This window comes from Onychomys torridus, chromosome 13 (assembly GCF_903995425.1).
Source record: "Onychomys torridus chromosome 13, mOncTor1.1, whole genome shotgun sequence".
Taxonomy (NCBI): Eukaryota; Metazoa; Chordata; class Mammalia; order Rodentia; family Cricetidae; genus Onychomys; species Onychomys torridus.
The window spans coordinates 45,627,899-45,655,774 of NC_050455.1; the positions used below are offsets into that span (position 1 = coordinate 45,627,899).

A 27,876-nucleotide genomic window follows, 5' to 3' on the forward strand; every position below is an offset into this window, starting at 1 on the left:
AATTTAGAGTTTTAAATGTACTCAAAATGTCTATTTTAATGAAACACTCACCACTTGGTGAAAATTTATTTTTGGTGAAAATAGTGCTGTTTATGAAATGTATTTTTTTTCAATTTTGAAACAGAAAATATTGGAAAATTTTAGTATAAGATGATGACACAAAATAGGAAAAATAAGGAGAAAATGTATCGAACTTTTCCTCCTTCGAAATGGGCAGGAAGGAAAAAAGTGCTCACAGCCATTCCCCAATCTATAGAAAAATAAATAAAATACAGAGAGCATATGCAATGTTCTATTAACATCTCCTTAAGATTGTAGACCAGCGCTTTCAGTAAACAAGTTAGAATAAAGGGCAACCCAGGTTTCTGACTACCGTGAAATCTCATGTTTCTATAGTAATCTCTAGTTTATTAGCATATTTATGAGATTTCTCCTCCCTCCGCTGCACATAAAACATTTGAATGATTCTCAAAGAGTTTTAACCAGCTAGGTGCATTTGTGTGATTTCCTGTGCCTTGATCCAGCAATTGTCCTGGCTTTAGACATTTTGTTCTAGGACACAGATTATCCTGGAAATCAGCTGGTGTTCTGATTTTAATTAGGAAAATGCTTTGTGACGAAGAGGCCATATTTTTACATACACAAACACACAGACACAAACAAATCTTTTGGAAAATAGTATTTTAATTTTATGTTTTTGTTTCAATGAACTCATATATAATGCTTTTGTCATACCATTTTTAAGTATTTATTTTGTTTTTAATCCTTTTTAGATCATTTTTTAATTTCAACATGTGTATGGGTGTGTGCCTGTATCCTCATACAGACCTTTTAATGTACTGATATTTTCCCTTACACAAATGTCTCTTGCAACATGCCTTTGGTAGTTCTGGAGGCTGAATTTTAAAAGCAAAGAGCAGCTGAGGTAGTAGCTTGACTGGTGAATCAGTTACTGTTCAGACATGAAGACATGAGCAAACAATCCTAGTGTCCAGAACCAGCAGCTGCTGAGGACCATGTCTGGGTCCGTGGCCCTACTGTGCCTGGGGTCTGTGTTGAAGTCCAAAGCTGGTGTTGCCAACAAAGGTGACACTGAAGCCCGGGGTTGAGGTCACAACCTGAGGCCTTGGTGATGTCTGGGAGCTATGTTGCTGCCAGAGCCATCCTGATCTGAGTGGCCAGTGCTTCCATGCAGAGCCAGGATGTTATCTGGGCCTGAGCTGTTGCTGAGGGCCATGTCTGGGTCCATGGTCCAGCTGCAGCTGGGGTCTGTGTTGATGTCTGTGGCCTGTCACCTCAGGGGGCCATAGGAACCATGCCTGATGAAACCAGCCCTGAGGTTGACATGTAGACAGACAGACAGACAGACAGACACACACACACACACACACACACACACACACTCACCACACCTACCCACAAGCAAGTAAACAACAACAAAATAACTCAAAGAGAGCAAAGCAAGGAAAAGATGACAGCAGTCTGCCTGGCCAGCCAGCCCCTCCCAGAGATTATTTGCCTTGGGTGCAAAGGAAAGAAACTGGACAATCCATGACACAAGTTATACATTAAAAGAGAACACACGGAGTCTTTCTTTTTCTTGGCAGTTCGGTTAGCATGCAGCAGTTTCTAAGTTTACAGACTAAACAGTTCTAATTAGTAAATGGATGGTTTGATTTGAAATGGTGGCTCAGGAGATAAACTTCCCAATTTGGGGTAATTGTTTACGAGTCATTGGCAGATTACTGTTAACCAGCCTTCATTTTTGTCTTTGAGGGAAAAAATGAAATTGAGTGTGCATATTTCACACTTTATTGAAGGGAAATACTTATCCTGACAAAGAGAAGCTATGGAACAGAAAAAACAAAAAACAAAAAACAAACTCTCTCTGCTTATTTGTTACAACCATCTAGACTCAAGGTTTTCTTTTTCTGGTGGGCATGGGAAACACTAACCACATCTTCGGCTGTAAAATGGGGACAGTCAGAGCCCCTGCTTCCTGGATAAGTTAATGTGAAGATGATGTCATTGGCGTACAGGCCTGTGCTGTGTGTAGACTACAGTAGCAGAGAGGAAATGGTGGTTGTCTTGCTCAACATGAGTTATCATCCCCTTCTCCATAGAAGAGCTTCTTAGATGATATGACAGTCAGCTGCAAAGCCTCTGCTATATAATGTGAAACAGGGAGAAGTATCATTAATTTGCACTGATTCATAAGTCTTAGTTGGGCTACCTAATTAGGCTTCAAATATTGGAATTATTTAGTGACTAGCCTTTTAAAAGATTTCACAGCCTCTTTTGATGGTTTACACTGTGTTTAATTATCCTGCAAATTCGTGATGTTTTCCTTCATCCTTAAATATTTCCACTTGATTTCTCTCTTGTGGAGTCAGAGATGGGTAACTTACTAGAAGGTGCTTAAAGCATGTGTCGTTGAGGCCAGTCTTGACCTTGAAGAATTGAATATCCTTCATCCCCTCTGTCCTCTTGAATCTGAAGGTTCTATCATATCTCAGTTTTTAGGTTTTTTTCTGCTATGCTTATTATTTATTTATTAAGTAACATTATCAACCCTGAAGACTACTCAAGTCTGCAATTTCAACTACTTGGGAGGCTAAGGCAGGAAGGTTGCAAGTTCAAGGCCTGCATGGTCTTCAGAATTGGGTCAAGACCAGTCTTGGCAATTTATCAAGAGCCTTTCACCAAAATTTTTTCAAGTTAAAACCATGCTGGGAGTGTAGCTTAGGGGCAGAGCTCTTACCAAGTATGTACGAGACCCCAGCTACAACCCCAGAATCATCAAACAAACTAGTAATGACTAACAACAGCAGCAAAATGACAGAATCTTTTCAAGCCACCAAGTTATTATTTAGTAATTTGATTCCCTGTATGAAAACTTCTTGTGGTGTGTGAAAAGTTAGTATAGCCCAGAAAACAACTGCTTTGATCAGACAATCTGGCCTCTTGTTGCTAGTTTTCTATAGGTAAGACAATGCTTATCTTCCTCATAACCTGTAATAGTTCTGTGTCCATTTCTATGATGTGTTGATGACACAGTGCACTAAGGAAGCCTTTTGTATTGAGTTGTAGCCAGCGAAGGAGTGCATGTGAATTCCTATTGCATATCATGATAGCTCTGAAACACTCATGCCTGGTGCAGTGTCTGCAGAGTGCAAGGTTGATAAATGCTCATTGGTGGCTTTGCTTGAATACCCAATAGGAGCCTCAATCTTAAGATATCCAAGCTGAACCCAGTGGTAAGTTGACTGGTTCCCCTAGGGCCAAATCCCAAGTCTTCCTCCTTGATTATTCCTACATACAGTGACCAGGACATGCTGATTCCATCTGCTAAAACACTTCCAGAGTCACTCATGTCCCTGGTAACCAATGTTGCTTTCTAGTTCACTCCCGGTGGTCTGTCTGCCCGCTCCTTGACAGATGTGGAAGGAATCACTCTTTCTGCACACTTTAGTAGTGTATAAAGTGAGGACATGACCTCTCGGAGGTATGGTTGAGGGGAAGGTTTTTATTGTGGATAGGAGGGAGAATACAACCAGAGACATCTGGAAGAGTTCAGAGCAGGGAGAGAAAGCAGTAGACTAAACATGGCCGGCAGGCTGGACCACGCCATGAGAGAGGGGTGGGGGGAGCGAGGATGAGAGGGAAAGATAAGAGTGTGTGCAGACAAAGGAAACCAAGAGAGAGGGCCAAGACAGGAAGTCAAAAGGGAGAACCAGGACAGCACATGGCCAAAATGACAGGGTCATATGGGAATGAGAAACCAGGGGAAGGGAAGCCCATGAGCTGGAGATATTTAGGGCAGGGGTGGGATGAGAAGAGCCAGGATGCCCCATGGGTTCTGGAACAGGTATTTGTGACGCTGAGAGAGCCTGGAGGTCAGCTTACATTTTGGTGTGCTAGCAGGCACCACAGTTAGCCATTGTCCCAAACTTCCCTTTGGGCATGACAAGTAGCTCCTTGTTGTGTTTGAACAAAGCCTCATACTTTACAATAGCTTGCAAAACCACTGCGATATGCCCACAGCCTCCCTCTCTCTCCCCCCAGCCATTGTCTTCCTCCTACATGAATTAATTGAGCTCCCTAAATGCGCCCAGCCCTCCCTCACCTCTTTACCCCTTTCTTGGAACCTCTATCTTTTCCTGCCTCCTACCGGTGTCTCTGTTTTCCAGGCTTCCAAATATGTGGCTATCATAGGCTTGAGCCTCATTTTCTTCTCCACTGTGTCTTCACAGATTTACACTTTCCCCAGGTGTAAAATTTTCAGAAACTGCCGTAAGATAGTTGATTGGGTTTTCATTCAAAAGCTGGAAAAACCAAAGTGCTATGTGAAGAAACTTGTGCCGCCAAGCATCTCCATGGGCAGGAAAGGGTACTAGCTGTACAGTGTTGGATATCTGCATTTTTGTTGTGCCCAGGATTGAATGGCGCCCCTTGCACGTGGAATGAATTGCTTTACAAATCTCAGCCTGAGGCTGAGGTGCCTTTCTCTAGGCACACTCACAGGAGCCTCTGTTTCATCAATGTGTTCTTGGGACAAACAAGACCAGATTCCTCTGCAGGCCCTCTTCTTCCAGAAGGAACTATGCCTCTCAAGAGAAGCTGTGTTGCTCTGGTGGGTTTCTTTAACGTCAGCTGGCATAGATCAGAAGAGCTTTTGTCAAATGACGATCTGCACATTTCAGTCACTTACAAAATGGCTGGCACCCTGCACCACATAAGAAACGCCTCTCTCTCCCAGCAGGAGAAATCTGGTGACCCAGCTTTTTCAATAGGTGGCTTGTGTGTGTTTCAGCCCTAATGACAACTGGTGGTGAGTCCCTTGGAAACAATTCTGTTTGGTGACTTTAATGCAATTTCATTGTTTTCTTCCTGCAGATTGCTCTTCAAAGAAAATGACCATTTTCTCACACTCATGCCTGGGCCTCATCTGCTCACTGTTGTGCTGTTGGATGAGGGCAGCATCCTCTCTTAACCTGGAAGACCCCAATGTGTGCAGCCACTGGGAAAGGTAACTGTTCAGAAAGCAGCCAGAGCAGTCTATTCTGTTATCACCGGAGGCCTGATGCATATAATGGAAATTTGAGAAAACGCTTTGAAATAACTTTCCTGTGAAAAATCAATTTAATAAATTGAGTCATGTTACTGTCCTTGGAATGCATATTTTGTGTATGTGTGTGTGAACATCTGGTTCTAACACGGGTACAGTGGTAAGGTGGAGGGAGACATTAGCAACTCAACTAGAGTTTGGGTGGAAGTCTGTGAGCAGTTATCCAGAGGTGGTGATTTGAGGAGCTGAACCTATGCTTGAGAATGTTGAGCAAACAGTGGGACACAGCATAGGGTAACATTTTTTACTAACACATTGAACTGTGTGGGATTAAAACAGCTGTGCCATGGGTAGCTTGGTGGTCTAAGCCAGGCCTTGTCCAGGCCTGGTATGGCACAGTACTTCAATCTCAGTTCCTCACAAGGCTGAGGTAGGAGGATCACAAGTAGAAGCAAAGTCTGCCATCACTACAGAATCCGTTTAAAGTCAGAGTAGGCAATTTAACAAGTCCTCAAAATGGGAGTGAGGTTAATGTGGGGCAGGACTGTAACTCATAAAGCACTTGTCTCGGGTTAAATCCCAAGCATCAAACAAATTGAGACCCGCCCAATTTTCAGATGAACAGGGAAGAACACAAGGAGACATGGAGGGAGTGTCCCCTGAGGTGCTCAGGAAGATGTGAGTGGATAGCAGTTTGGGGGTGGGGAGTGGGGTGAGGTTTCTTCTACAGATAGAAGATAGCTTAGAATTGGTGTCTTGCAGATCACTCAGAACTGCAATCAGAACAGTCAGTGGGGCATTGGAGAAGGTAGCACCAGGTAGATTATGTGAGGATAGAAGATGGAGGACCCAGGTGGGCAATTCACAGTAGGAAATATGCAAAAGCACCAAGCAAGAGGCCACCCTTAGGGATCCTCTAGTTTCTGCTGAAGCAGAAACCACCAGCCCAAGCCTGTCCTGTGCTGGTACAGTGTGGCAGGGGCAGGCTGCACTGTTCTCAGGAGCTGCCTGGGGACCTCAGAAAGGTCGGATCGTGATTGTTATCCCAAAGTAACTGTTCATTGGAAGGTTTAAGCAAGCAGACTGTCCAGTACTTAGACCATGATGTGCATCTGTACTGGCTGAAGCACAATCATGCCAATTGTCAGTGGTGTCTTTATGTCACCCTCAGCACCACGATTAACACATAGCAGAGTGCTGGGGACATACAGGTGTCTTCCACCTCGAGTTCCATTTTGGAACCAGAGCTCGCTGCCACCTCTGTTGGCAGCATAGAATCTGGGTAACAAAACACAATTACTTTATTAATTAGTGAAGTTACAGATCATGAAACTTTGTGCCATAGAGAAAATAGGTCATATAAGGTTGTATGAACTTATGGTAGTAACAAGTGTCATATAGTATGAAAGAAACAGGCATATACTAATTACCTTTATTATCTTAATAGTGCCTCCCCTAAGACATTTCAGTAGGGAAGTGTGCAGTAAATACTTACGGAAAGAGTAGGGATGAGTCTGGAATGCAGGGGTGTGTGTGTGTGTGTGTGTGTGTGTGTGTGTGTGTGTGTATGTGTGTGTATGTGTGTGCGTGTATGTGTGTATGCATACGTGTGTGTATGTGTGTGTATTGTGTGTGTATGTGTGTGTGTATGTGTGTGCATGTATGTGTGTATGTATACGTGTGTGTATGTGTGTGTATGTGTGTGCGTGTATGTGTGTATGTATATGTGTATGTATATGTGTGTGTATGTGTGTGTATGTGTGTGTATGTGTGTGTATGTGTGTATGTGTGTGTGTATGTGTGTATGTGTGTGTATGTGTGTGTATGTGTGTATATGTGTGTGTATGTGTGTATGTGTGTGTATGTGTGTGTATTGTGTGTGTATGTGTGTGTATGTGTGTGTATGTGTGTGCGTGTATGTGTGTATGTATACGTGTGTGTATGTGTGTGTATGTGTGTGTATGTGTGTGCGTGTATGTGTGTATGTATACGTGTGTGTATGTGTGTGTATGTGTGTGCGTGTATGTGTGTATGTATACGTGTGTGTATGTGTGTGTATGTGTGTGCGTGTATGTGTGTATGTGTATATGTGTGTGTATGTGTGTGTATGTGTGTGTATTTGTGTGTGTGTGTGCATTGTATCAAACTTAGAACCACAAAGGGACCAACTACGAGTTAAACGTCTTGGTGGTTGGTGGCTTTAGGTGTGAGGAAGAGTTAAGCTTGTGAGATTCTAAGAGGCAAATCAATGGATCTTGAAAATGTATTGAGTGTGATATGAAACTGGTCCACCAGAACTTAGAGCCCGCAGTGTGTATTGTTGCCCATGTGGAAGACCAGCAGAAGGGAGCTGAATGAAGAACACATGGGTTTGTGTGGTTCCACAGCCTTGGGCTTAGGAAATCAGGCAGAAACATGTGCCTGGGAGTGGCTGGGAATTTAGCATTGGGATGTTCAGCATGATGAGATAGGAAGTTGCTGAGGGGATGACCCAAAGGAATGCGGGATCTTCTAACCAGAACCGTTTGGAAGAGCAGATTTGATTCCTTACCTACAGTTGAGCAAAGCTGTCAGCACCCCACTGTCTTGTCTTGTTCACCAGGGGTAATTCCCACTGTCTGGGACATTGTGTGTGGCATGTACTCAGCAGACGATTATCAAAAAGTGGACCTATGTTCTGATTGTGAATGAGATGGCCAATTACGGATACAGTGAGAGACAGGTCACAACACTCTCTACACCCAGTAGGACCTGGAGTCGACCCTGAAATAATCACTGAGAGGGAGGAGATGATGGGAGCCCCAGGGATGTGGGTTTTCTACCTGCTACGAGAAAGAAGGCAAAAGGCACAACCTCCTCGTTGATAAATGGTTTCCTTCAAGATGATGATTCCTAGAAAAGGTATATATATAAACCCAAAGTGCTTTGATAAAATAAAAAAGGTTAGATCAATTAAAATGACCAAATGAAGGACTCTGAGATGGCTTAGTGGCTAAGGGCACTTGCTGCCAAGCCTGAAGACCTGGGGTCAATCCCTAGAATCCACATGGTGAAAGGAGAAAATCAGTCCCCATAATCTGTCCTCTGAACTCCATATTCATATACACACACACTCTCTCACACACATACACACACACTCACACACACTCACATCCCCTCTCTCTCTCACACACACACACATGCTCACACATGTCCACACATACATACACATATATACATACATACACCACACTCAACACACCTACACACACAGACATGCATTCTAGATACATATATATATATATGTAAAAATGTGTGAAGGTGCAGGTAGTACAGGTATTTAAAAAAAAAAAAAGTGAGAAGAGGAGATTCGTTCCAAGGACATGTTCTTAGTAGCCTGGCTTGAGTGAGGCTCATGGTAGACTGTTTCCCAGTGAAAACCACCTGTACCCTGAGGTTTAGAGCCAGGAAATGGAGCCTGCTTTCCCAGAGTGACCTTGTGGAAGATGCGCTCTCAGGCTCCACCAGCCCTACAGTGTCAAAATCTGCATCTTAACAAGATGCATGTGTACATGTAGACCTTCACTTTGGAGAAGCACAAACACAAGCCCTTTGTCGGGCCCTGCTAGCTGTATCTCCACTGATCTTAGAACATTTGCTTTCAGATCGTGCCGTGCCTTGCTTTACTGCAGCAACTGTGGATTTTAGGACAGTGCACATAAAACAAAAGGACAGAAAATTAAATCCTGAAAAATGTGCAGGGGGAGCCTGTGAGCAAAGGAATCCTCCGTGGCATCCTTTTGGAAAGCGAGTAACTCTGAAGCCCTTGGCTCCCTCCCATCCCTGTGCTTCAGGAGTTCCAGCTTGTTCAACTAGATTCTTATCAAGATGGCGTGAAAGAGGGGAAATGGTTCCTTTCCCAAACCCCCAATTAGTAGTACAGAAGTGGTAGTAATTGAATCAGCAGTCCTGAAGTGAGCCGAGAGAAGAAATGATGATTATTACCATATCTGATTGAAGTAACAAGATAATTCAGGCAGATAAAATGTAATTAACCACTTTGGAATGTGCCCAAGTGATGATGGCTTGCCCCCTCCTGTTCTGTGACCTTAAATTAATTCCTGCTGGGGTTTCTCCCTTGTGAGGCTTAATAGGTTAAAATCATGATGATATGTTTCTGTGTGTTTGAGGAGATTAAACAAACAAGCCACAGAGAGCAGAGGGATCGAATCCCTTTAGCAGAGGGGCTTTCTGCTCACCACTTGGGTTTGAAGTGTGGAGTGTTCTGGGGTGACATCTGAGAAGGGGCAATGTGAGAGGGGCAGGATTTGTCAAGGGCTGATGTCAATTGTTAGTGCTGACTCCTGACTGGCTCACCAGCATTGGAAGCTCATGTTATTTGCAATGGGACATAGTCTAGATGGAAGTGTACTTGTGATGGGAAGTAGACTACATGGAAGTGTACTTGTGATGGGAAGTAGTCTAGATGGAAGTGTACTTGTAATGGGAAGTAGTCTAGATGGAAGTGTACTTGTGACGGGAAGTAGATTGCTGTGGATGATTGATTGATAAATAAAATAGTGATTGGCTAGTAGCCAGCCAGGAAGTATAGGCAGGACAAAGAGGGAGGAGAATTTGGGGAAGTGGAAAGCTGAGGCAGGGAGATGCTGCCAGCTGCTGTGATGAGAAGCAACATTTAAAGGTACTGGCAACTTATAGATTAATAGAAATGGCTTAATTTAAGATATAAGAACAGCTAACAAGAAGCCTGAACCATTAGGCCATACAGTTTAAATAATATAAGCGTCTGTGTGTTTATTTGAATCTGAGTGGCTGCCAGCCTGGGGAAGGTCTGAAGATAACTACAGCTACAGTAGATTACATGGAAATGTACTAGACAATGCAGACTTGGCCCTTGTCACCTTTCAGGCCTTTAAGGAGCAGCTCCTGATCAGTGTGGTGGCCTGGACTTCTAGCAGAGGAGATAACATGATTCAAACAGTAGCCAGACATTGACCAAGGCACAGTAATGAGGGGGTTGTTGGGAAAGATGGGTCAGTTTGCAGACATTCTCCTTCCTGATGTCAACATACAGCTTCCAGCCAGTGGGCCCATCAAGAAGTGGCAGCCTAATTGTCCAATGACAGATATTAAGTAAGTTAGGTGTAGTCACTGACAAAGACTATTTATGACAATGGAAAAAAGTTCACAATGTGATCTCATGTTTCAAAAGTGCATGCATTGTGTCATTATAATGTAAGAAAACCCCAAACCCTCAAACTAAACCCCAAAGACCACAAAGAGTAGAAGCCTGCTGTCTGTGGATACAGAGTTACTGCAGAATTCTCTCAATTCTAATTTTAAAAGTTTGTTTACCAAATTTCATAGTGTGCTTTAGAATTTCCTTAAAACTGAAAGAGGAAGGGGTACTTGTGGCACATGCCTGAGCCAGCTCCCAGCACCCATGTAAAAAGCACAACATGATGATCATGCTTGTGTGGACACACAAACACAGCTTTCACCTCAAAAGGAAAAAGAGTTTATTTTGGAGCCAAATTTGAGTGATCATGGCCCAGAAACAACACAGATTTAGGTTCCCGAATTTCACAGTTCCAAGGTAGAAGCAGCTTCATGAACTTCTTTATTGTAACAGAACAAAATAAAACACAAATCAGGGCATTTAAAAAATATATTGGTAGAAACATCAGAGAGGCAGGTTACAGCACGGTTGAGGATCTCAGCTATAGGTCTCAGATACTATAGAAAACATTCTTAGCTCTTCCACTGGGGGAGAGCAGTGTTTTGTTAAGTTAGTATTCCAAAGGTTTTATGTATTTATCAGGATCTTAGGTCTGACAGAGGTGGGCAATGAATGGCTTTATGGGGCTAGTGGTAGCCCAAGAACCTAATTACAATTTCTACAGTCAGCAAGGTTTTAATCAGTCAGTCAGCCCATGTGGACAGATTCATTCCAGGAGGCTTGTTGGCATTTGTGAGCCCAGAACTGAAGAGGCAGAGCAAAGAGGATTCCTGGGGTAACTGGCCAGCCAACCTAGCCTGAGAGACCCTGTCTTAAAAGACAAGGTGGATGGATCTTGAGAAGCAAGCCTTTACATTAACCTCTGCTTCCACATGCACCTAGGCACACACATGCACTAGAACACAAATGCACATGTGCCCACAAGTGCACAAATAAGCAGCTTTGCTCTCCAGTACATACAAAACTGAGTTTTGTAGCATGTCCTTTGCAAGTGTCTGGGAACTCTGTGTCATGTCCAATTCTCACGAACTAATTTAGTTCAACAAAGTCCATGTAGTAGGGCTTGTTAGAGCAAGGATTTCCTTTTTTGTTTTTGTTTTTTTCTTTCCTATTCATTTTTATTTCAAAGCACATGTGGGGAGTGGCTCATTTTTCTTGTAGGTGATGCAGGTCCATAGCTATGGCATAGGTCTGTCCCCAGAGGGATGGAACAGGGATATAATAATGTGGCTTCAAGATTCCGTTATTTACAAGCAACTGGCTAGGAGAGCAGACAGACTGTCAAGGAAGTCTCAGCACTTGCACCTTTGGGGACCTTGAGATGCTGCTGGGCGCTGAAGAAAATACTGGTAGCTTGATATGTCATTTTGAGAGCATTGATATTTTGGCAGAGGTCTCTTTCTTTGCACAAAATGAATCACCTCATGCCAACAGGGGCTCTCTTGCACCTGAACCTGTGCCTTTGGGAAGCAGCAGGGTCTCTCTGATGATACAGAAAAGAAGTAGTCACCTACATGTATGTTAGAGATTCTAGCTCTGATTATCTGTTTAAAATGTGATAATCAAAGCCCAGGGCAGCAAGATATTCTGAGGAAGGTCTTCTGCTTTCTCAGAATTACAAACTTGCTTTCCTCTAACCCAATGATCTTCTCAGAGGCCCTGCTATTTTTGCCTAGTATTTCTTGGGTATCTTTAAATGTCCCTAGGTACTACATTGCAGTATGCCAAAAATGAAATATATATCAAATATTATATAAATATATATCAAATATTATATAAATATATATATCAAACATTATAATTATCCCAAGTATCTCCCATTGACATGCAGGTACAAAACAATCACCAAGACCAGTTTCATGTTAGAACTTCAAGCTGTAAGTTAGAACTTCTTCCTTTTGTCCGTTCTCCTGTTGATAGTTCTTGTTAATGAACTATTTATTTCCCTGAAAGTAAATCAGTGATGCTATCCCATTTTGTTTTTGTGCAGATTTTAATGGCAACTTAAAACAATTTTTTGAAAAAGAAACTTCTTGTGATTTTCTTGTAGGCAGACATTACATTCTGGAGCATGCAAAAGCCTTCAAATAAACAAGTATAGAATTGAGTGTCGAGTGTTCTCTGTATTTCACTTTCCCAGGCCACAAGATCCCACGTTTCCACTCTACCAAGAAGGCATCAGTGGAGTGTAATGGAGAACAGAACGCTTAGAGTATAGCAAGCTGCTGACATGACTGCTTCAGGCTGATTATCTCTGCCTATTTATGTATTTAGAACTGAGTGTAAAGAACTCACAGTGGCCGTCACTTTTGTGTACTGTACATGCTTCTGCCTGGGAAGTTGGGTCAGCTCATGAAAGCCAAATACTCCAATTGTTCTGATTTTTCAAAATCATCAGTGAGATATAGTTGGCTCTGAATACTGGGATTGTATCTCTGCTTATTGACCTTGTTCTTTGATGACTGACGCTGAGAACTTTTCATGAAAGGTCTTGTTGTGCATGGAATCCTGGGATGAGAGCCGTGACTTAAGTACAGAGTACACAGTGATATGTTTTGAAGTTTGGGAACATTATCGTAGCATCGAGAGGAAAAGGATTTCTGTTGAAATGTGTAATGTGGACCCTTGTCTTTTACTTTTTTGCTAATATTTGCCTTTGGGTTGTGCTAGTTCAATCGAAAACCTACATAAACAGGAATATTCTGTTAAAAGTCAGTGTGGGAGCTGGGCATGTAGGTTCAAGGCATGAGTTCAATTCCTGGTATGACCAAAGTGGGGGGGGGGCAGTGGGGGGCTGCAAATTTAAGATAGTTTAGCCTCTTTTTGTTTTGTTTTGTTTCTTTTTTTAATGTGAGGATCATATCGCTAATGTAAAAAGTAATGTAGAGGAATGCTGATTCTTTTTTTTTTTCTTTTCTTTTCAGCTACTCAGTGACCGTACAGGAGTCATACCCACATCCCTTTGATCAGATTTACTACACAAGCTGCACAGACATCCTGAACTGGTTTAAATGTACGCGGCACAGGTAATAGAGGCGTGGATATGTTTATGAGCTTGACTGTGTGGAAATGGAATCTGATACAGTTAGAGATACCAACTACTTGACAAAGAGCATCCATGCACCCAGAGAGCAGTTGTTGAGGCCTTTGATCCCAAGCTCAGGGGGCAACCAAGGGGTGACATAGTTCATGACCTTTGGGAACTAACAGTCTAACTACAGGTGACACATCTATTGTCCTTCCTGTGATTAGAAAAACCTTATCCAGCTCTCATATAGAGGTTGACTAGAGGAGACACTCTTTTGTTTTCCTTTTATTTATTCTTTGAGAATTTTATACAGCATGTTTTTACCATATTTTCCTGTCCTCTATTCCCCCGTAGATAGCACCTAATCAACTTAATGTTATTTCTCTCTCTTAAAAAACAAACAAACAAACAAACAAAAAAGGGGAAAAAAGATTCACTAAAAAACATGGAGTCCAATGGACATGCACAAGACCTGTACAGGCTCAAGCCAGACGAAATCCCAGCAAAGAGGAGCGGAAGTTCCACCCCAAACAAGAAGCTGTTTGCAGAGCATATCTGCTGAAAGAGGGAAAATCAACTGCTTTAAACGCATTGACACTGGGTTTTCCAACTGTACTCTAGGGCAGGCACCAAGCTCTGGACAAGTTGGCCAGCACAAGTTGGAGACATTTTCCCTTGGCCATCACCAGATACCAAGAAATTTGTGCCTCAGGGTCTGTTTCTGGTTGGACATTTGACTCAGTTTATGTTGGAATTTAATCTTTAAATAAGATAGGCTGTCTATGGTCCATGAGAACATAGAACCCAAAACATCAGTCCTTGTAATGAAGGGAACTCTGATACCCTTATTCTCTTAGTTAAATGTTTATAGTATCATAAATTATGGATTGAGTGTGATAACCTGTCATTATGAGCTGGTTATTTGTTTAATATGTTTCTTTATTAAATACTTTTTACCAGCTCTATGTCCTCGTACTAGAAGTGTTAGTTCTGGTAAGAGAAATACAAAGAAAGTCTTTGTACTGTTTTGCTTACTGCCAATCATTCTTCGACTCCTATAGTGCCTGCAATATGGTAAATGCTCAAGAAATGCATGAATTTTTTGTGTCACTGAATGAATGGTGCTTCAGTTAAATCGGATGATAAAATTAGTCTTCTCTTTTATAGTAGGATGGCACTATGTTGAATTTAAAAAAGAAGTCTATGAATTCTTCCTTTGAAAACATAAGTCAATGATGCCTAGATAGGTATCATATATGAAATTAGTACTTGGCACCTTATTTCCAGGTAGTTGAAGTAGGGAAATCACAACACTTCTGATGCCTTGAAATAAAGTTCAGATTGGCTGGAGTTGGGATTCTTCTTTAGCATCTTACTGAAGTGTTATAATCTTGGTCAAACCTATATTCTGTGTTCTTTGTTTTGAGACACTTTGCTTTTCAGACCTTATTACAGCTGATAGCTATTTGTATCAAAGTAGAAATCATTCCTTGTTATCTTGCCAATCAGAACTAACAGCACCATCTTTTTCCTTCATACAGAATCAGTTACCGGACAGCCTACCGCCATGGGGAGAAAACCATGTATAGGCGCAAATCACAGTGTTGCCCTGGATTTTATGAAAGCCGGGACATGTGTGTCCGTAAGTAAGGTGTCCATCCTTTGTGCTGTTCTTGAATGTCCAGTGCTAGTCTGCCTCTGGGAGTGGCAGCTGAGCTGGGGCCTTTGGAGACGGGGCAGTTGGAATGCTCCCCTCTGCTCCTGGCTATTTGGCTTTTGGCTTGTGTCCTGCAAAAAGCATTAACGTTGTACCCAAGTCCTATCAAATCTCTCCAGATGAGCATTGCTTGAGGAGAAAACAGCTGTGAAGAGGATGATGCAAGGCCAGATGTGGCCTTGTCAACTGTCATTTCAGCTGGAAATTGGTTAGGAGTCACTGGGCTGAGGTCACAGAAGAGAACATTGCTTTCCTACTGCAACTAGCTTCTGAGGGGCCAGTGTGCTTTTTTTATGGTCACAGAAGGATGAAGGGATGAGTCCAGGGCACAAGGCACAAGTGCATTTTTACTGGCGTTTTACTTACCTGCAGCATATCCCCCACCTGATTCTGAGGCATCTTGGGAGAAGTCTAGAGTTTATAACATATTCAGAAGACTCTAGATCTCATGGGATGCTGTTGCAATGCAGGTTTCATAGTATTATTTTGTATAAGTCACTGAGAAGAGAGAGCATGAAAAACTATTTAACTCAAGTATTGTGGCTCAGCACACAGCTGTATGGCAACTCCCACTTCTGAGCTGAGGCACTGATATTGGGGAGAGCAGAGACGAGGTTCTGCTGTAATCTGGAGGCAATGGACACACCTGATGGGTCTAAATTGACAGCACTAGCTCCATCAACCACTCAGCTAGGTGGCCTCAGATCCATCAACTGTACATCTAGGAGGCTTCTTGTTGGCTCAGAGGGTGGGCAGTTAAATCTGTGCCTGTCAATCTTCCTGCAGACATCAGCAACTCCCCAACTTTGGTTCCAAACTATCACTATATCTACTGACAGATGAGCATAGAAAACAAAACAAAACAAAACACAATATGGAATTAACAAAAAGGAAACAAAAATACACAGTGAATGGCTCATGCAGCCAGTAAATGTCCTCTGAGACCAGCAGTGCATGGTTGTACTGTAGATGTTTCTAAATTAAACTAGGGTGTATATGTCCACAATTTCTGAGTTGTCTCTATTATGAACTGCTTCACAAGCTGTCCTTGTGCTTACATAATTGTTCACTTTCTAAATCAGTTAAGTCTAAATTCCTAGAGGTAGAATTGCTAGGCCAGAGGTGCACACACCCGGAGGGGTTCCAGTATATAGGTACATGTATATATATATATATATATATATATATATATATATATATATATATATATATATATATAGAATCACCCAGGAAGTGAGAATGCCTGTTACCTCATACCCCGTGACAAGTGTTGTTCTTAATTTGCATATCTTTGACTAATGAGGATGTTGGATACGGAAAAAAAAATCACAAGTTTGTAATCAAACAGAACAATCAGGAACTGATTGATCTCAGTGGCCTCAGCTCATGAGAAGCTGTCACAAGAAAGAAAGGCTGGGAACACAGAAGGGGGTGGAGGCTTCGCTGGCTGGGCTGGCCATTCTCCAGGGATGTGGGTGACATGATTTTGATGCCCTTAGCTAGGGTTCAAACGAACAAACACAACTGTCAACCCACACTGAGAGAATACTTCTGTTCCCAGACCATAGGACTCATGAAGAAAGCTACAATAGTATTTATTACTCAGGGCTTGGGGTTGCTTGGACCTTCTCTGGCCTTACCGCCCCTCCTGGGATGCCCACATGGAGGAAGTGAGAACCAACAGGCCAGTGAGTGTGGGCAGTATGGACCCAAGCAGGGGCAGTTAGAGTGTGTTCCGTGACCACAGCTGCAAATCTACTAGTTCATCTCATCCGGAATTACATTGGCAAAATATCAACCTTTTTCTTCCACCGACTCTTACAGTGTGTCCCCCAGGCTATGTGAATGACGCCTTTAGCAATTGCTTCTAAAATTCTTTTTCTAGGCCTTCTTAGCTTATCTGCGGTCCCTATGGGCAGAAAAAAGTTCTCATTTTTCCCTTTTAGATATGTTAACATATTTCATCAGCTCTGCTCTCACCAGCCTGGGAGCTATTTGCCTTTTTTTTTTTTTTAGGGCAGTTTGCATTAATCAGCTATGATGTCTTATTTCATTGCTCAATGCCCTGAAAAAAGTTGACTTCTCTCTTGATTGTGATGGAGGATGCTTTTCAGTATTCTGTGTTCTATATCTCTGGGCTAGCTAGGTACCACTGTAGAGAGGGCAAGGAGTGTTCTTGATGCTGCTTTTGTGATCTTTTCCCCACAGGTTTTGATGCCAAGCAGACAGCATGGCCATCATTTTTAACTGTTTCCAGTTATAGAAAGGAGCGGAAATAGGGATTGGTCCTCAGTTGAAATTAATTATTGATTACCAGATTTCCTGAAAATGCAGAAAAGAATGTTTTCCTCTCCATTTGCAATCAAATTTCTTTCAAGTAGCTGAAAAATCTCCCCCAGGAGAAATGGTCTCAGGTATCCCAGACTGGCCTTGAACTTGCCATGAATCCTTGATGGCTTGAACTTCTGATCCTCCTGACTACATTCTGAATGCTGGGATCACAGACCTGTGCTACCATGCTCCAGTGTATGTGGTTTATACAGTGTTAGGTATCAAAACCAGGGCTTCACAGATGTTAGACCATCACTCTTTCAACTGAGCTACATCCACAGTCCTTAAAGGACATTTTGTATTCTAGTTTTCCATGTAAAGGAATTCATTGTTTTATTTGTTTGTTTGTTGTTTGTTTTTCCCCAAATCATTTCCTCCTCTTCTTCATAGGAAAAAAATCAGGTTCAGTAAAGAGGGTTCAGTACAATCAAAGCTAATGTACACTGATTGTCTATAGTATAAAATCCAAGGCTGGTCTCTGTGATTATATGCTTATCTGGGAGAGCTCTGCTCCTTTCCTCCAAGGAGTCTACTCTAAGTAGTTTTTAATGTCTGCAAAACAACAACAGATTAGTAGTTATTGTGACCACTTGTTTATTCTTCGCCAGGCATACACATCACCACACTAATTCCTCCCAACCTCACTGTGAGACAGATACAATCCCATGCGTTTTGTAGACGAGGAAACTGATCAGGTGGTGGTGAGCGGTGAGGAATGGTGCTGTGTATATTCTGAATGTGGGATGAAAGACTTCTTCCAAGCACAAGGAAATGGCAGAACAGCTGGTAGATGGAGGAGCATCACCTAGCTCTTGCCACACTGTATTTCTCAAGAATGGCTCAGGTGCATTACAGTTACACTACCACAGAGATATCAATGGAGCTGATATCAGAAAATTTTGCTTTTAAAAACAAAGTCGCTTCATTCAATTCACAAATTTGATTCTGTTTTTATGCTTATCTCTCTTTAAAGTGATTAAAACGGATAAACACTTTCTCTTTCGAAGTTGGCCTTTGAAAAGGTTTCTAAAAACAAAGAGCTTTATAGATAGTGCTTAGACAGATATCAAATGTGGTGATTCCATCTGTATGTATGAGCCGGGCAGTTGCCTGTGGATTCAGAGGTGTACCCAGGGGTGGGATGGACCTTTTAGCTAGGGAGGGAGTCTTGGCTGCTGCTCCTCCTGTTTTTGGTTTTCTGAGGATAAGAATAGGAGTTCAGAAAGACCCAGAAACTTTTACATTTCATATTCAAAGCAGGGGATGTCTGGAGCTCAGCCTCTGTGGAGTTTCTCACAAAAGGTCTCTCAAGATGTGGCCTTCCTCCCATGTTTACCGCCAATGGAGGCAGCAGAGGATGCTGAAATATACTTTTTAATTCTGCCAGCTACAGAGAGAGATCCCTGGAGAACAACACCATGTTCTTCTTGTGTTTGGAGCACAGTGAGAAGACCTTCTCTCCTCGAGACAGGAATAAATAGGCAGACCCTCTGAGCAGGTGGTGAAATGCACAGACCTCTAGTTCAGTAGGTCTGGCCTGGGCACACATCTATGTGTTTCTATTGAAGGTTCAAGGCTATGCAGAAGCCACAGATCCATAGAATGCACTCGAGAACAGCCAGGCTTCTGCTAGGAGACAGATGAATGTTAATGGGCCAGAAGAGGAGAGGAGGGTGTAAGTAGAAGCCTTTTTTAAGGATCTAGTTGGGAAAAAGAAGAGATAGGAACAATTTTCACCAAGAAAGTATTACTAGGGCATGAAGATATTTGTGACACTAAGATTTTACTCTGTTTATAAATCATGATGAACCCTAAGTTCATCCATCCTTGGATTGGGTTTGTCTGATCTGATATCTAGTTATTTTTGATATGAAAAAAATCTGAAAATAGTTTTAATGTGTGTGTATGTAGAAATATGTGTGTGTGTATGTCTCTGTGTGTGTTTGCATATGTGTTTATATATGTATATAAATACATGATTTTTAAAGTCACATAATTAATGTCTTATAAAAATGCTATTGATTAAAGTGTTAGGCCCTTGTACCTAACTACACACTCACACTACACCAATATGTTTTTATTAACACACACCAGTATTCATGTTGAGGTTACTGTTGTTTTCTGTCGTTCTTTATCTTAGGTGAGTTAATATGCTGGTTTCATACACTGGTGTTAATGAATGTGTGGGCATTATAGTTTTGAACTGCAAGGTTCATTCATGTTGCAGCACATGTCAGGATTTCTTTCTCTGTAAGGCTACATGTTTATTTTTCATTGCTTGCTGAAGTTTTTTAAACTCCAGAGAGCATGCTCCATGTTGCTACCATGATGGAACATGCCAAGTCCATTGTTTTCACTATGGCTTATCTCAGAAGCCTTAGAATGTAGACGTTACTTCCTACTTTGTTTCTAATTTTATAAATTGATTGTCTCAGTTCTTTGAATTTTCTAGTTCGTTCTCAAGAGACAGATTTTTTTTTTTTTGTCTAATAACCATGATAAGTGACTCAATCGTGGATTCTTCTCATTCATTTCTTGTCTTCTCTAACCACAAATGCCTTGTAAGTTAAAATGATATCAGTTCCATTTTGAAAACTCATGACTGTTTTGGAACTGAAATCTCAACTTTGGAGCTGTTATGTTAGTGATTGAAAAAACAGCCAACCACTGTTGATGTCCTTCAGGGCTTTGTCTATGTTGAAAGGTAGCAGTGTGGTACAGATTGGAGAGAGGACAGACAGACCATTTGGTCCTCCCTTCTCAACTGGACCATTTTGTTTACTAGAAATAAGAGACCTAAACTACTTCAGAGACAATAATTTGTTGTATCTTTAATTTTTTCTCAAATTATTTTTCACAGCGAAGTATTTTTTATCTTTATAGAACACTAGAGAGAAAATAGTCACTCATATGTTACCATTTTTAGTATAGAGCACTATAGATATTTTGCCTGTTCTTTAAATCCAAAACAAATTTATAGATTTATACCATGCAAACACTTTTTTGTGAATAGTTTTATTCATTTGTGTTATATCATGGATATATTTCCTATAAGTAAATCAAATCTAGCAATTTAGTCATTAATTTACATGACTAATAAGTTAATCATTTTATGGCCAAATAATGTTGTATTGATATGTACTATTGTTAGCTACTAAAATAATAAACATCATTTCATAAATCTTTCTGCAGACATGAGTGATTCATAAGACAAATTATGCTGAGTAGAATTTCTAGAACAAAGAGCATACAAGTTTATTTTGTGTTATTGTAGCAAAATACCCAAGTCAGACTGCTTTATAAAGAAGAGAGGATTATTTAGCTCACGGTTCTGCAGGTTCAAGAGTATGACATTGCTTCTGTACTGGTCAGTAGTCTCTTGGCTGTGTTACATGATGTGGGGAGGATGCATGTGGACCAGACAGGTATCAGAGATGCTGAACTTTTATAATAATTTATATATATATATATATATATATATATATATATATATGTAATCACCCAAGAGAACTAACCAGGGTCCCACAAGGAATAATCTTCCTTAAGGCACACTCTGATCATTACAAGGATCTCCTACTAAGCCCTGTAGCTTAAAGACCTACATCATCACCCAGAACTGACATCTTTAGGATCAAACTTCCAATATGAAGCCTCTTTGGGCGTGGGGATACACAATGATCACAATCCAAAGCACAGGAAAAGGTGTGTATATTGCATGATTTGGAATTCGATTTGGCTATGAGGTAACCAAAGGTGGCCAAACCAATAGCAGACAAAATTATTTCCACTTTTTGCATCTACCATCTCTAGGGGGAGTGGTCTTCATTTTCATATACTACAGTTGAGCTCCATATCTCAATCCAGCTCCCAAAGAGCCAGTGGAAGTGGCATGAGAAGAAAAATCACATGGCAATGCAGCTTCCTAAGGTCATGGAAGTGAGCATGTTTCATTTCCTCTTGTATACTCATGGTCAGGCCTTAGTAAAATGGGTTCATCCAGCTGCAAGGACATCTGTGGGGAGAGGATAATGGATTTTGAAAGACAAAGACAAGAATGATCTTACCCACACATTAAATACTAATGTGTTTTCATATACACTGCCAAATTGCTGTCTGGATGAGTTATATGGTTTACATGCTTCCTCACCCCATCTTCTCACTACATGTCCTACAACATCGACATTAAGTATTACTTTTCTTTAGTTCTGTTAGGTGAAAAAAATAAGGACCTTGTTTTATTTTGCATTTCAAATTTACCAGTGATGCTGATCTCTTAAAAATAATTTTTTATTATATATTTGTTTTCTGACTTAAAGGACTAGAGCGGAATGGGAGATAAAGAGAGACTTTGTCTTTCAGAGAACCATAGAAAGAGAAATTAGCACAACTGGGGATGGTGTGGAAGGAAAGGGGGCTAGGATGGTTTGGGGGCTGGTGACAGTGACAGCTTGAGACTAAGAACTGACAAACACCTGTCCAGAGCTGAAGCTGAAACACTAGGTCCTCCAAAGTCTTTTAATCCCATCAACTTAATGGACACACATTGTCTGTGTACCCCAACCTTCCAGAGGGTCTCCCCTCCCAACACCTGGACTGTTGGCTGCTCCTCTATGGATGGGTACTCAGGGCAATCTCCTGTCTCCTCCTCATGCTCTCTCCCCTGAGGAGAGAGATGATCTATGATCCCATGGCAGTGAGGGGAGAGGAGCTCTGGGTTCAGAGGAAACACAAATTTGTAACTCATGTGAAAGATTCCAGAGTTGTGGTCCCCAGAGTATTGTAGCTCTTTCAGGATCTTATTGGGGTAAAGAAACTTTTGAAATTATACTAAGGACCTAATCATCATCTACATTGTAGTTCTAGGAAAATATGCTTGTTGCCACACACAACTGATCTCTAAACACTTCTTTAGGATTTGGCCTTTAGTGAGCTGGGGACTGCCTATGGATCTGGTTAAGGGGGTGGGACTTGGAGAAGCTCATGAGTGGGGTGTGGACAGCTACCCCTCAGTGGTGGAAGGGAACTGGTAAATTCAGACATACATCAGTCAGATGTTGTCCTTGGCTTTCTTTTGGCTAATGACAGTAAGCAGATCATTGTAAGCCAGGCAGCCTGCAGCAGACTCACAAAGGAAATGCCCAGGGTCCCTTCCAAGCTCACTTCTCATTCTCTGTACTCCTCCAGATCCCTTGCATTCCTCTGCCGGGTGCTGCTGCAAAGAAAGCGACCCTTCTGAGGATCCTTTCCTGGGGGAAACTTAAGGCAGCTATCCTGTCCTCCTTAGCTGGAAGCTCAATGTTAACTTGAGTTAAAGCTCTAACAAGGGCTCCCAGGCTTGCAGAGGATTCGGAAGGGAGAGGTCTGAGATCTGGCTTCTCCCCCTTTTAGCTTGCTGGCCAGCTCTGGAGGATCAGTTCCCATGGATGTGCTCTCTTGTCTTTGGCACTTGTTGAGAGAACCTGGGAACCGTAAATAAAAAGCCCCAACTCCCACACACTGATCTCTATATGATTTCCTTTTCTTAGCAGAGAGGAGTGTGACAATTGATTACCAGAGCAGTGAGTAAATATTCACAGCTGATTTTAACTTGGCTAACTTCATGCAAAACTCAACTGGCTGATGGCAAACAGGGGCTAGAGCTGTTGTTGGTGTTCATATGAGGAAATAACTCTGAAGACGAGAACTCTGCTCTAGTTTAAATGTCATGCTTAAAAAATGAAAACAAAAAAATAAAAAAATATATTTTAAATTGTTTAGTACTTTCTATATGTATGTTTTTTATGATGAATCAGTTTTCTTTACAGAATCTAAGTAAAAATGTTTATGTTTAGAAACTGCTATGGTAAAAATTAGTTCATACTTTGAGTGGAAAAATAAAACCATATTTTATATGAAGTAAAATAACATAGGCAATGGACTTTAAATTGAAATACTGGGGCAAGGGCTGCAAACATCTGCAGCTTACTAGTCAAGATTCATTTCCTTCCAAGAGATAGATGTATTGTGCTTTGAAAGCCACATGAAGCTGTTTGTCATGTGACACATAATTCCCTCCCTCACACCCCCAGCTTCTTCCTTTGTCTTTGGATAATAAGTTACATTAGTCTGGAACTAACAAAAATGCTCCTCTTGGGGGAGAATAGGTGCTTCTCTTGAAAGCAGCTGTCTGGAACATGGTATTTAGAAAGAGTATGAGTCTAAGCCTGGGATGAGAGGAAGCACCGGTCATTAATGGGTGACCCAGGGTTGCAGTGGGTTCTATATTTTCTATCCCCAAAATTACCCAACATCCTAAGGGAGTTTTGATCTCTTGGAGAGATGCCGTGGAGATATCAGTTGTTCCGGTTCATCATCATGGTCCCTAAATCACCTGTCACAGGCCCCCGTTAGACCCATCTCTGCTACTTAACTGAGGGTCATGTCATCCACTATAGCAGCTCTTGTCTCCAGGACAAGCTGGCTGCTTCCGGGAAAGTCAGAATATTTGCCAAACTAACTCAGGAGAACACTGTCTACAGTTTTGTCAAGTGGATGAAGACGTCCACATTCTGTCTCAGTGTCAACCTAAGAAGGATCGCATTGGGAGAGAGACAGCAAGCAGGAGTATGTTGACCAAGTGGGCAAGGCCTGGGGAGAGAGCTGGCTGAGATGGTGTCTCACCTCCCACCCCCTTGGTGACAGTGAATGACACATTTTGCCTTTTATCCAGGTTTTGTGTGACTCAAGTCTGTTTTTTTTTTTTTTCCTGAAGAGTTTTGAACCCAGATTTTTTTAGAACCTGAGTTACTGGCAAGAGCTCTCTTTTTTTGGGCGGGGCGGGGGGGGGGCTGTGGAGACTCAGCATTTGGCAGAGTGCTGTTTAAGGAAGAGAAGAGCTTCCCTGGTAGGCAAGAACTGAAGACGTGGGGAGGCCTCTTTTTGAGGTTCAAGGCAGCCGGAGCTTCCTACTCCAAATTATCTGAGTCTCATAGGCTTGCTTAATTTGCAGTTACGAGCTTGTCAAGCATTTCCAAAAAAAGCTGTTGTTGTTAGACTCTTGAGCACACCCTTCTGAGTAGAGATAAAAGTGAGACAATCCCGTTAGGCTGGCCAGAGATAACAATGAGATGGTATGTCCCTCGGTGTAACTACCCAATAGTGCCCCTCCTGCACAGGCCGTGGATTTTTTCATGTTTCCATAGGGACCCTGTTCTCCGTTGCTATGGAGTCCTACTTGGTTCAGAGGCACCTACCAGAAAATGCAGGGGGAAGTCTTTTGTCCATACACTACACCAGCAGAAATTCCAATTTTCCCACACGCCCTCTGGAACCTACTTTTGGGTTTTCTAGTTGGGGATGCCCGGACTCTGCTAGGAGCGAAGATACAATCTTACAAATGATGCAGTGGGTCTTTGTTGCTTTCCTGGTTGTCCGTACTTCCCTGTTACGTAGAATGTTATAAATAGAAACTCTGAATTTAATCTTGAAGAATTCTACCATGAATTTAAGATAGGCTCAGAGCAATTCTGATGGAAATCTTGCCTGCTGCTCCTTCTGACAAAGCAGGCTTGACTTGAGGATCCCAGGGAGACTAGGCTAACAGAAACCTCCAGGAAGCGAGTCTCTGAAATTGCAATATTTTCAGGATAGTTAGCATGTCCACAGGCCTAATAATTCATGTGGCGTCCCTGCAGGGACTGATAATCACTAATGTAAAAGCCTGGAACTGAGAAGCAATTTGAACTGGGCTGCTGTTCCAATCTTTTTAGGATAAAATAATTTAAAATAATAAAAAAACACATTTTGATCTAAGTGAAGAGCATTGGCATGGCCAGGTGGCAGGCTTGCATTCCCCTCCCAGTCTGGCATAGTAACTGCCAGCATTTTTACAGATAATCCAGTGGTAAACCTAAGGCATCCATCTGAGCCACACATACTACACAATTTTGTGTTCTTCAGCTGTGGCATTAAGAATATCTGAAGTTGTAGATTTACTCTGTTTTCAAGACAAATGAGTCCACAAAAGGCTTGAGAGTACTCAGATAGAGCTCCTAGAGAATTTTCACCCGGTAAAAGAAACTTCTCTACCAGGTCCCCAAGGACCCCTTAGCCTGAGATGGGTCTTCTTAGCCAGCTGGGTCACAGGAGTGACCAATATCCTAACGGACAGTTAAATGAGGACAGAGGTCCAGTGGATGCTTATCCTTCAAAACAGCAGCTGAGTTCATCTGGTGTACTTGTGTGGAACTGTGGGCATAAAAAAAGGGGAGGCGCCAGAGGTAGAACTCTCCTCGGAGAAGACTGGCTTCCTGAAATTGGGTCTTGGGGACCATCTGTAGTCTCATGCCCCTCATGTGAATGATGGAATGCTTTTCCTGTAGAGTTCATTGCTACATTATGAAGGTATTTTTGGAAATGCCATTGGTTCAATACCCATTCTCTCTACCATTTTCCGTAACCTTTATTAAATTTGTTCTTTGACAATTTCATATATATATATATATATATATATATATATATATATATATATATATGATCTCTGTCACCCCAACTTATCTGCGTTTGCCTTCTTTCAGCTCCTCCCCTCCCCCAAATCTTATTCTTAAATTCATTTCTTTTGCTTTGTAACCTGTTTCTGTTTGATATAAACCATCTGCGATTTAGTGCTATCCATTGGAGCCTTGTGGGTTCATCAGTAGGTATACAGCTAAGGACAACAGCTGTTTCTCCCCAAGAGCCCACCAGGAGCCAGTAATTCGATAGGAGGTGGTAGATTTCCAGGAACCCCTCCCCCATCCATGATTGACTGTTGACTGGCTGGCCCAGTTTGGGGCCATGTCAATTTAGCCAAACAACTATAGTAAAATCTCTCCTAGACCATGAGTCCTCCTTGGTCATAGGTTTTTAAATTAGATTTACATTATCTGATATGAATTTCCTCTTGTGGAGTGGGCTGAAACTCTGATCAGGGGGCAGTTTGTTACCCCTAAAAACTGCCATGCCATGATTGTACCAGTGGGTATGTTTTTCCAGGTGGGTTAGTAGATACCCTTTCTTAAGAACTACTTTAGTCTATTAGATACTCTGGGAATGCTTGGAGTAAAAGGCATGTCTGAAACTTATTTGCTGTGGACCTCCCTCCCACATCAAACATCTCAAAAAAGGGAAGGTTTCAGCTGAATCCTGCAGATTGGAAGTTTTCCTGTGTCCTGAAGCTGCTCTGTCCCAAGTAAACACACAGAGGCTTGTGTTAACTACAAACTGTTTGGTCTATGGTTCAGGCTTATTGCTAACTAACTAGCTCTTTTGTCTTAAATTAACTCATTTCTATTGATCTTTGTATCAACACGTGTCTCGTGGCTTTACCTATGTTCTGTTACATCTTGCTCCCCCAGCATCTCCCCTGACTCTACCTTCCTTCTTTCTGTATCTTTACTTGGATTTCCTGCCTGGCTATAACCTTTCTTGCCATAGGCCAGAACAACTTCTTTATTAACAAATGGTAGCAACACATATTCACACTGTACAGAAAGACCATCCCACAGCAGATTCCACAGGTATAGCAGACATATCCCTCCTACAGTATGGAGGAAGGGTCTATTACACTGGCTTCACTGTTGGGGACAGTGTTTTCTGGGTCTTTCTCTCAACATTTAAACCACTATCACTGGTGGTATGTCATGGCCAACCATTATTTACCAAGAAGTAAAGATGTCAACACATATGCATATAAAATGTAAAAATATAGTCATAAAAATGACAGATCTGGTAGGGTTATATTTAAAATTAAGGGGAAAATAGCAGTGAAGTTTAAAATGTGACCTTCAAAGAACATAAAGTCCCCTTTATTTGTTCTTTTTTTTCTTTTTTCTTTTTCTTCTTTTTTTTTTTTTGTTTTTTTGTTTTTTTTTTTTCAAGAGAGGGTTTCTTTGTGTAGCTTTGGAGCCTTTCCTGGAACTCATTTTATAGACCAGGCTGGCCTTGAACTCACAGAGATCTGCCTGACTCTGCCTCCTGAGTGCTGGGATTAAAGGTGTGCGCCACCACCACCCGGCCCTTTATTTATTCTTTTTGGATCTTTCCTGATGTGCTGAAAAGTTGTCTGAGTAGCAAATCCAGATAGTCTGACATATATTCAAGTTTTAGACTTTTCTTTTTTTATATTTATTTATTTTTATATTTGGGGTGTATGTGTGTGTGTGTGTGTGTAGGGTTGCCACAATATGCATGTGCCACGACTATGTGGAAGTCAGAGGACAACTTTTGGGAGCTGGTTCTTTCCTTCCCACATGGGTCCTGGGTTCAAACTTAGGTTCCCAGACTTGTGCAGCAAGCACCTTTATTTCCCTACTGGAAGGCCCCTATTTTATTTTTTAATGTAGCATCTTGATGTATTTCCTAGTTGGGCCTTGAACTCACACTCTCAGGGCACCTCCTGCCTCAGCCTCTAGTGTTGCTGGGACTGCAAAGGCATACCACTGTAGTTATCTTGTGGTATACAATCAAGTCTGGTT

At 41.7% G+C, this 27,876-nt stretch overlaps 1 protein-coding gene across 1 annotated transcript in view; it reads left to right on the forward strand.

Annotated features, from left to right (window-relative positions):
• Megf10 (multiple EGF like domains 10) overlaps positions 1–27,876 on the forward strand; it is a 160,263-nt gene that overhangs the window by 46,179 nt on the left and 86,208 nt on the right. Inside the window, exons 2-4 of the mRNA XM_036204707.1 lie at positions 4,897–5,029; positions 13,232–13,333; positions 14,877–14,977. Coding sequence (XP_036060600.1) covers positions 4,914–5,029; positions 13,232–13,333; positions 14,877–14,977 — 319 coding nt within the window. The 5' untranslated portion in view covers positions 4,897–4,913. The remainder of the gene's footprint in view (positions 1–4,896; positions 5,030–13,231; positions 13,334–14,876; positions 14,978–27,876) is intronic.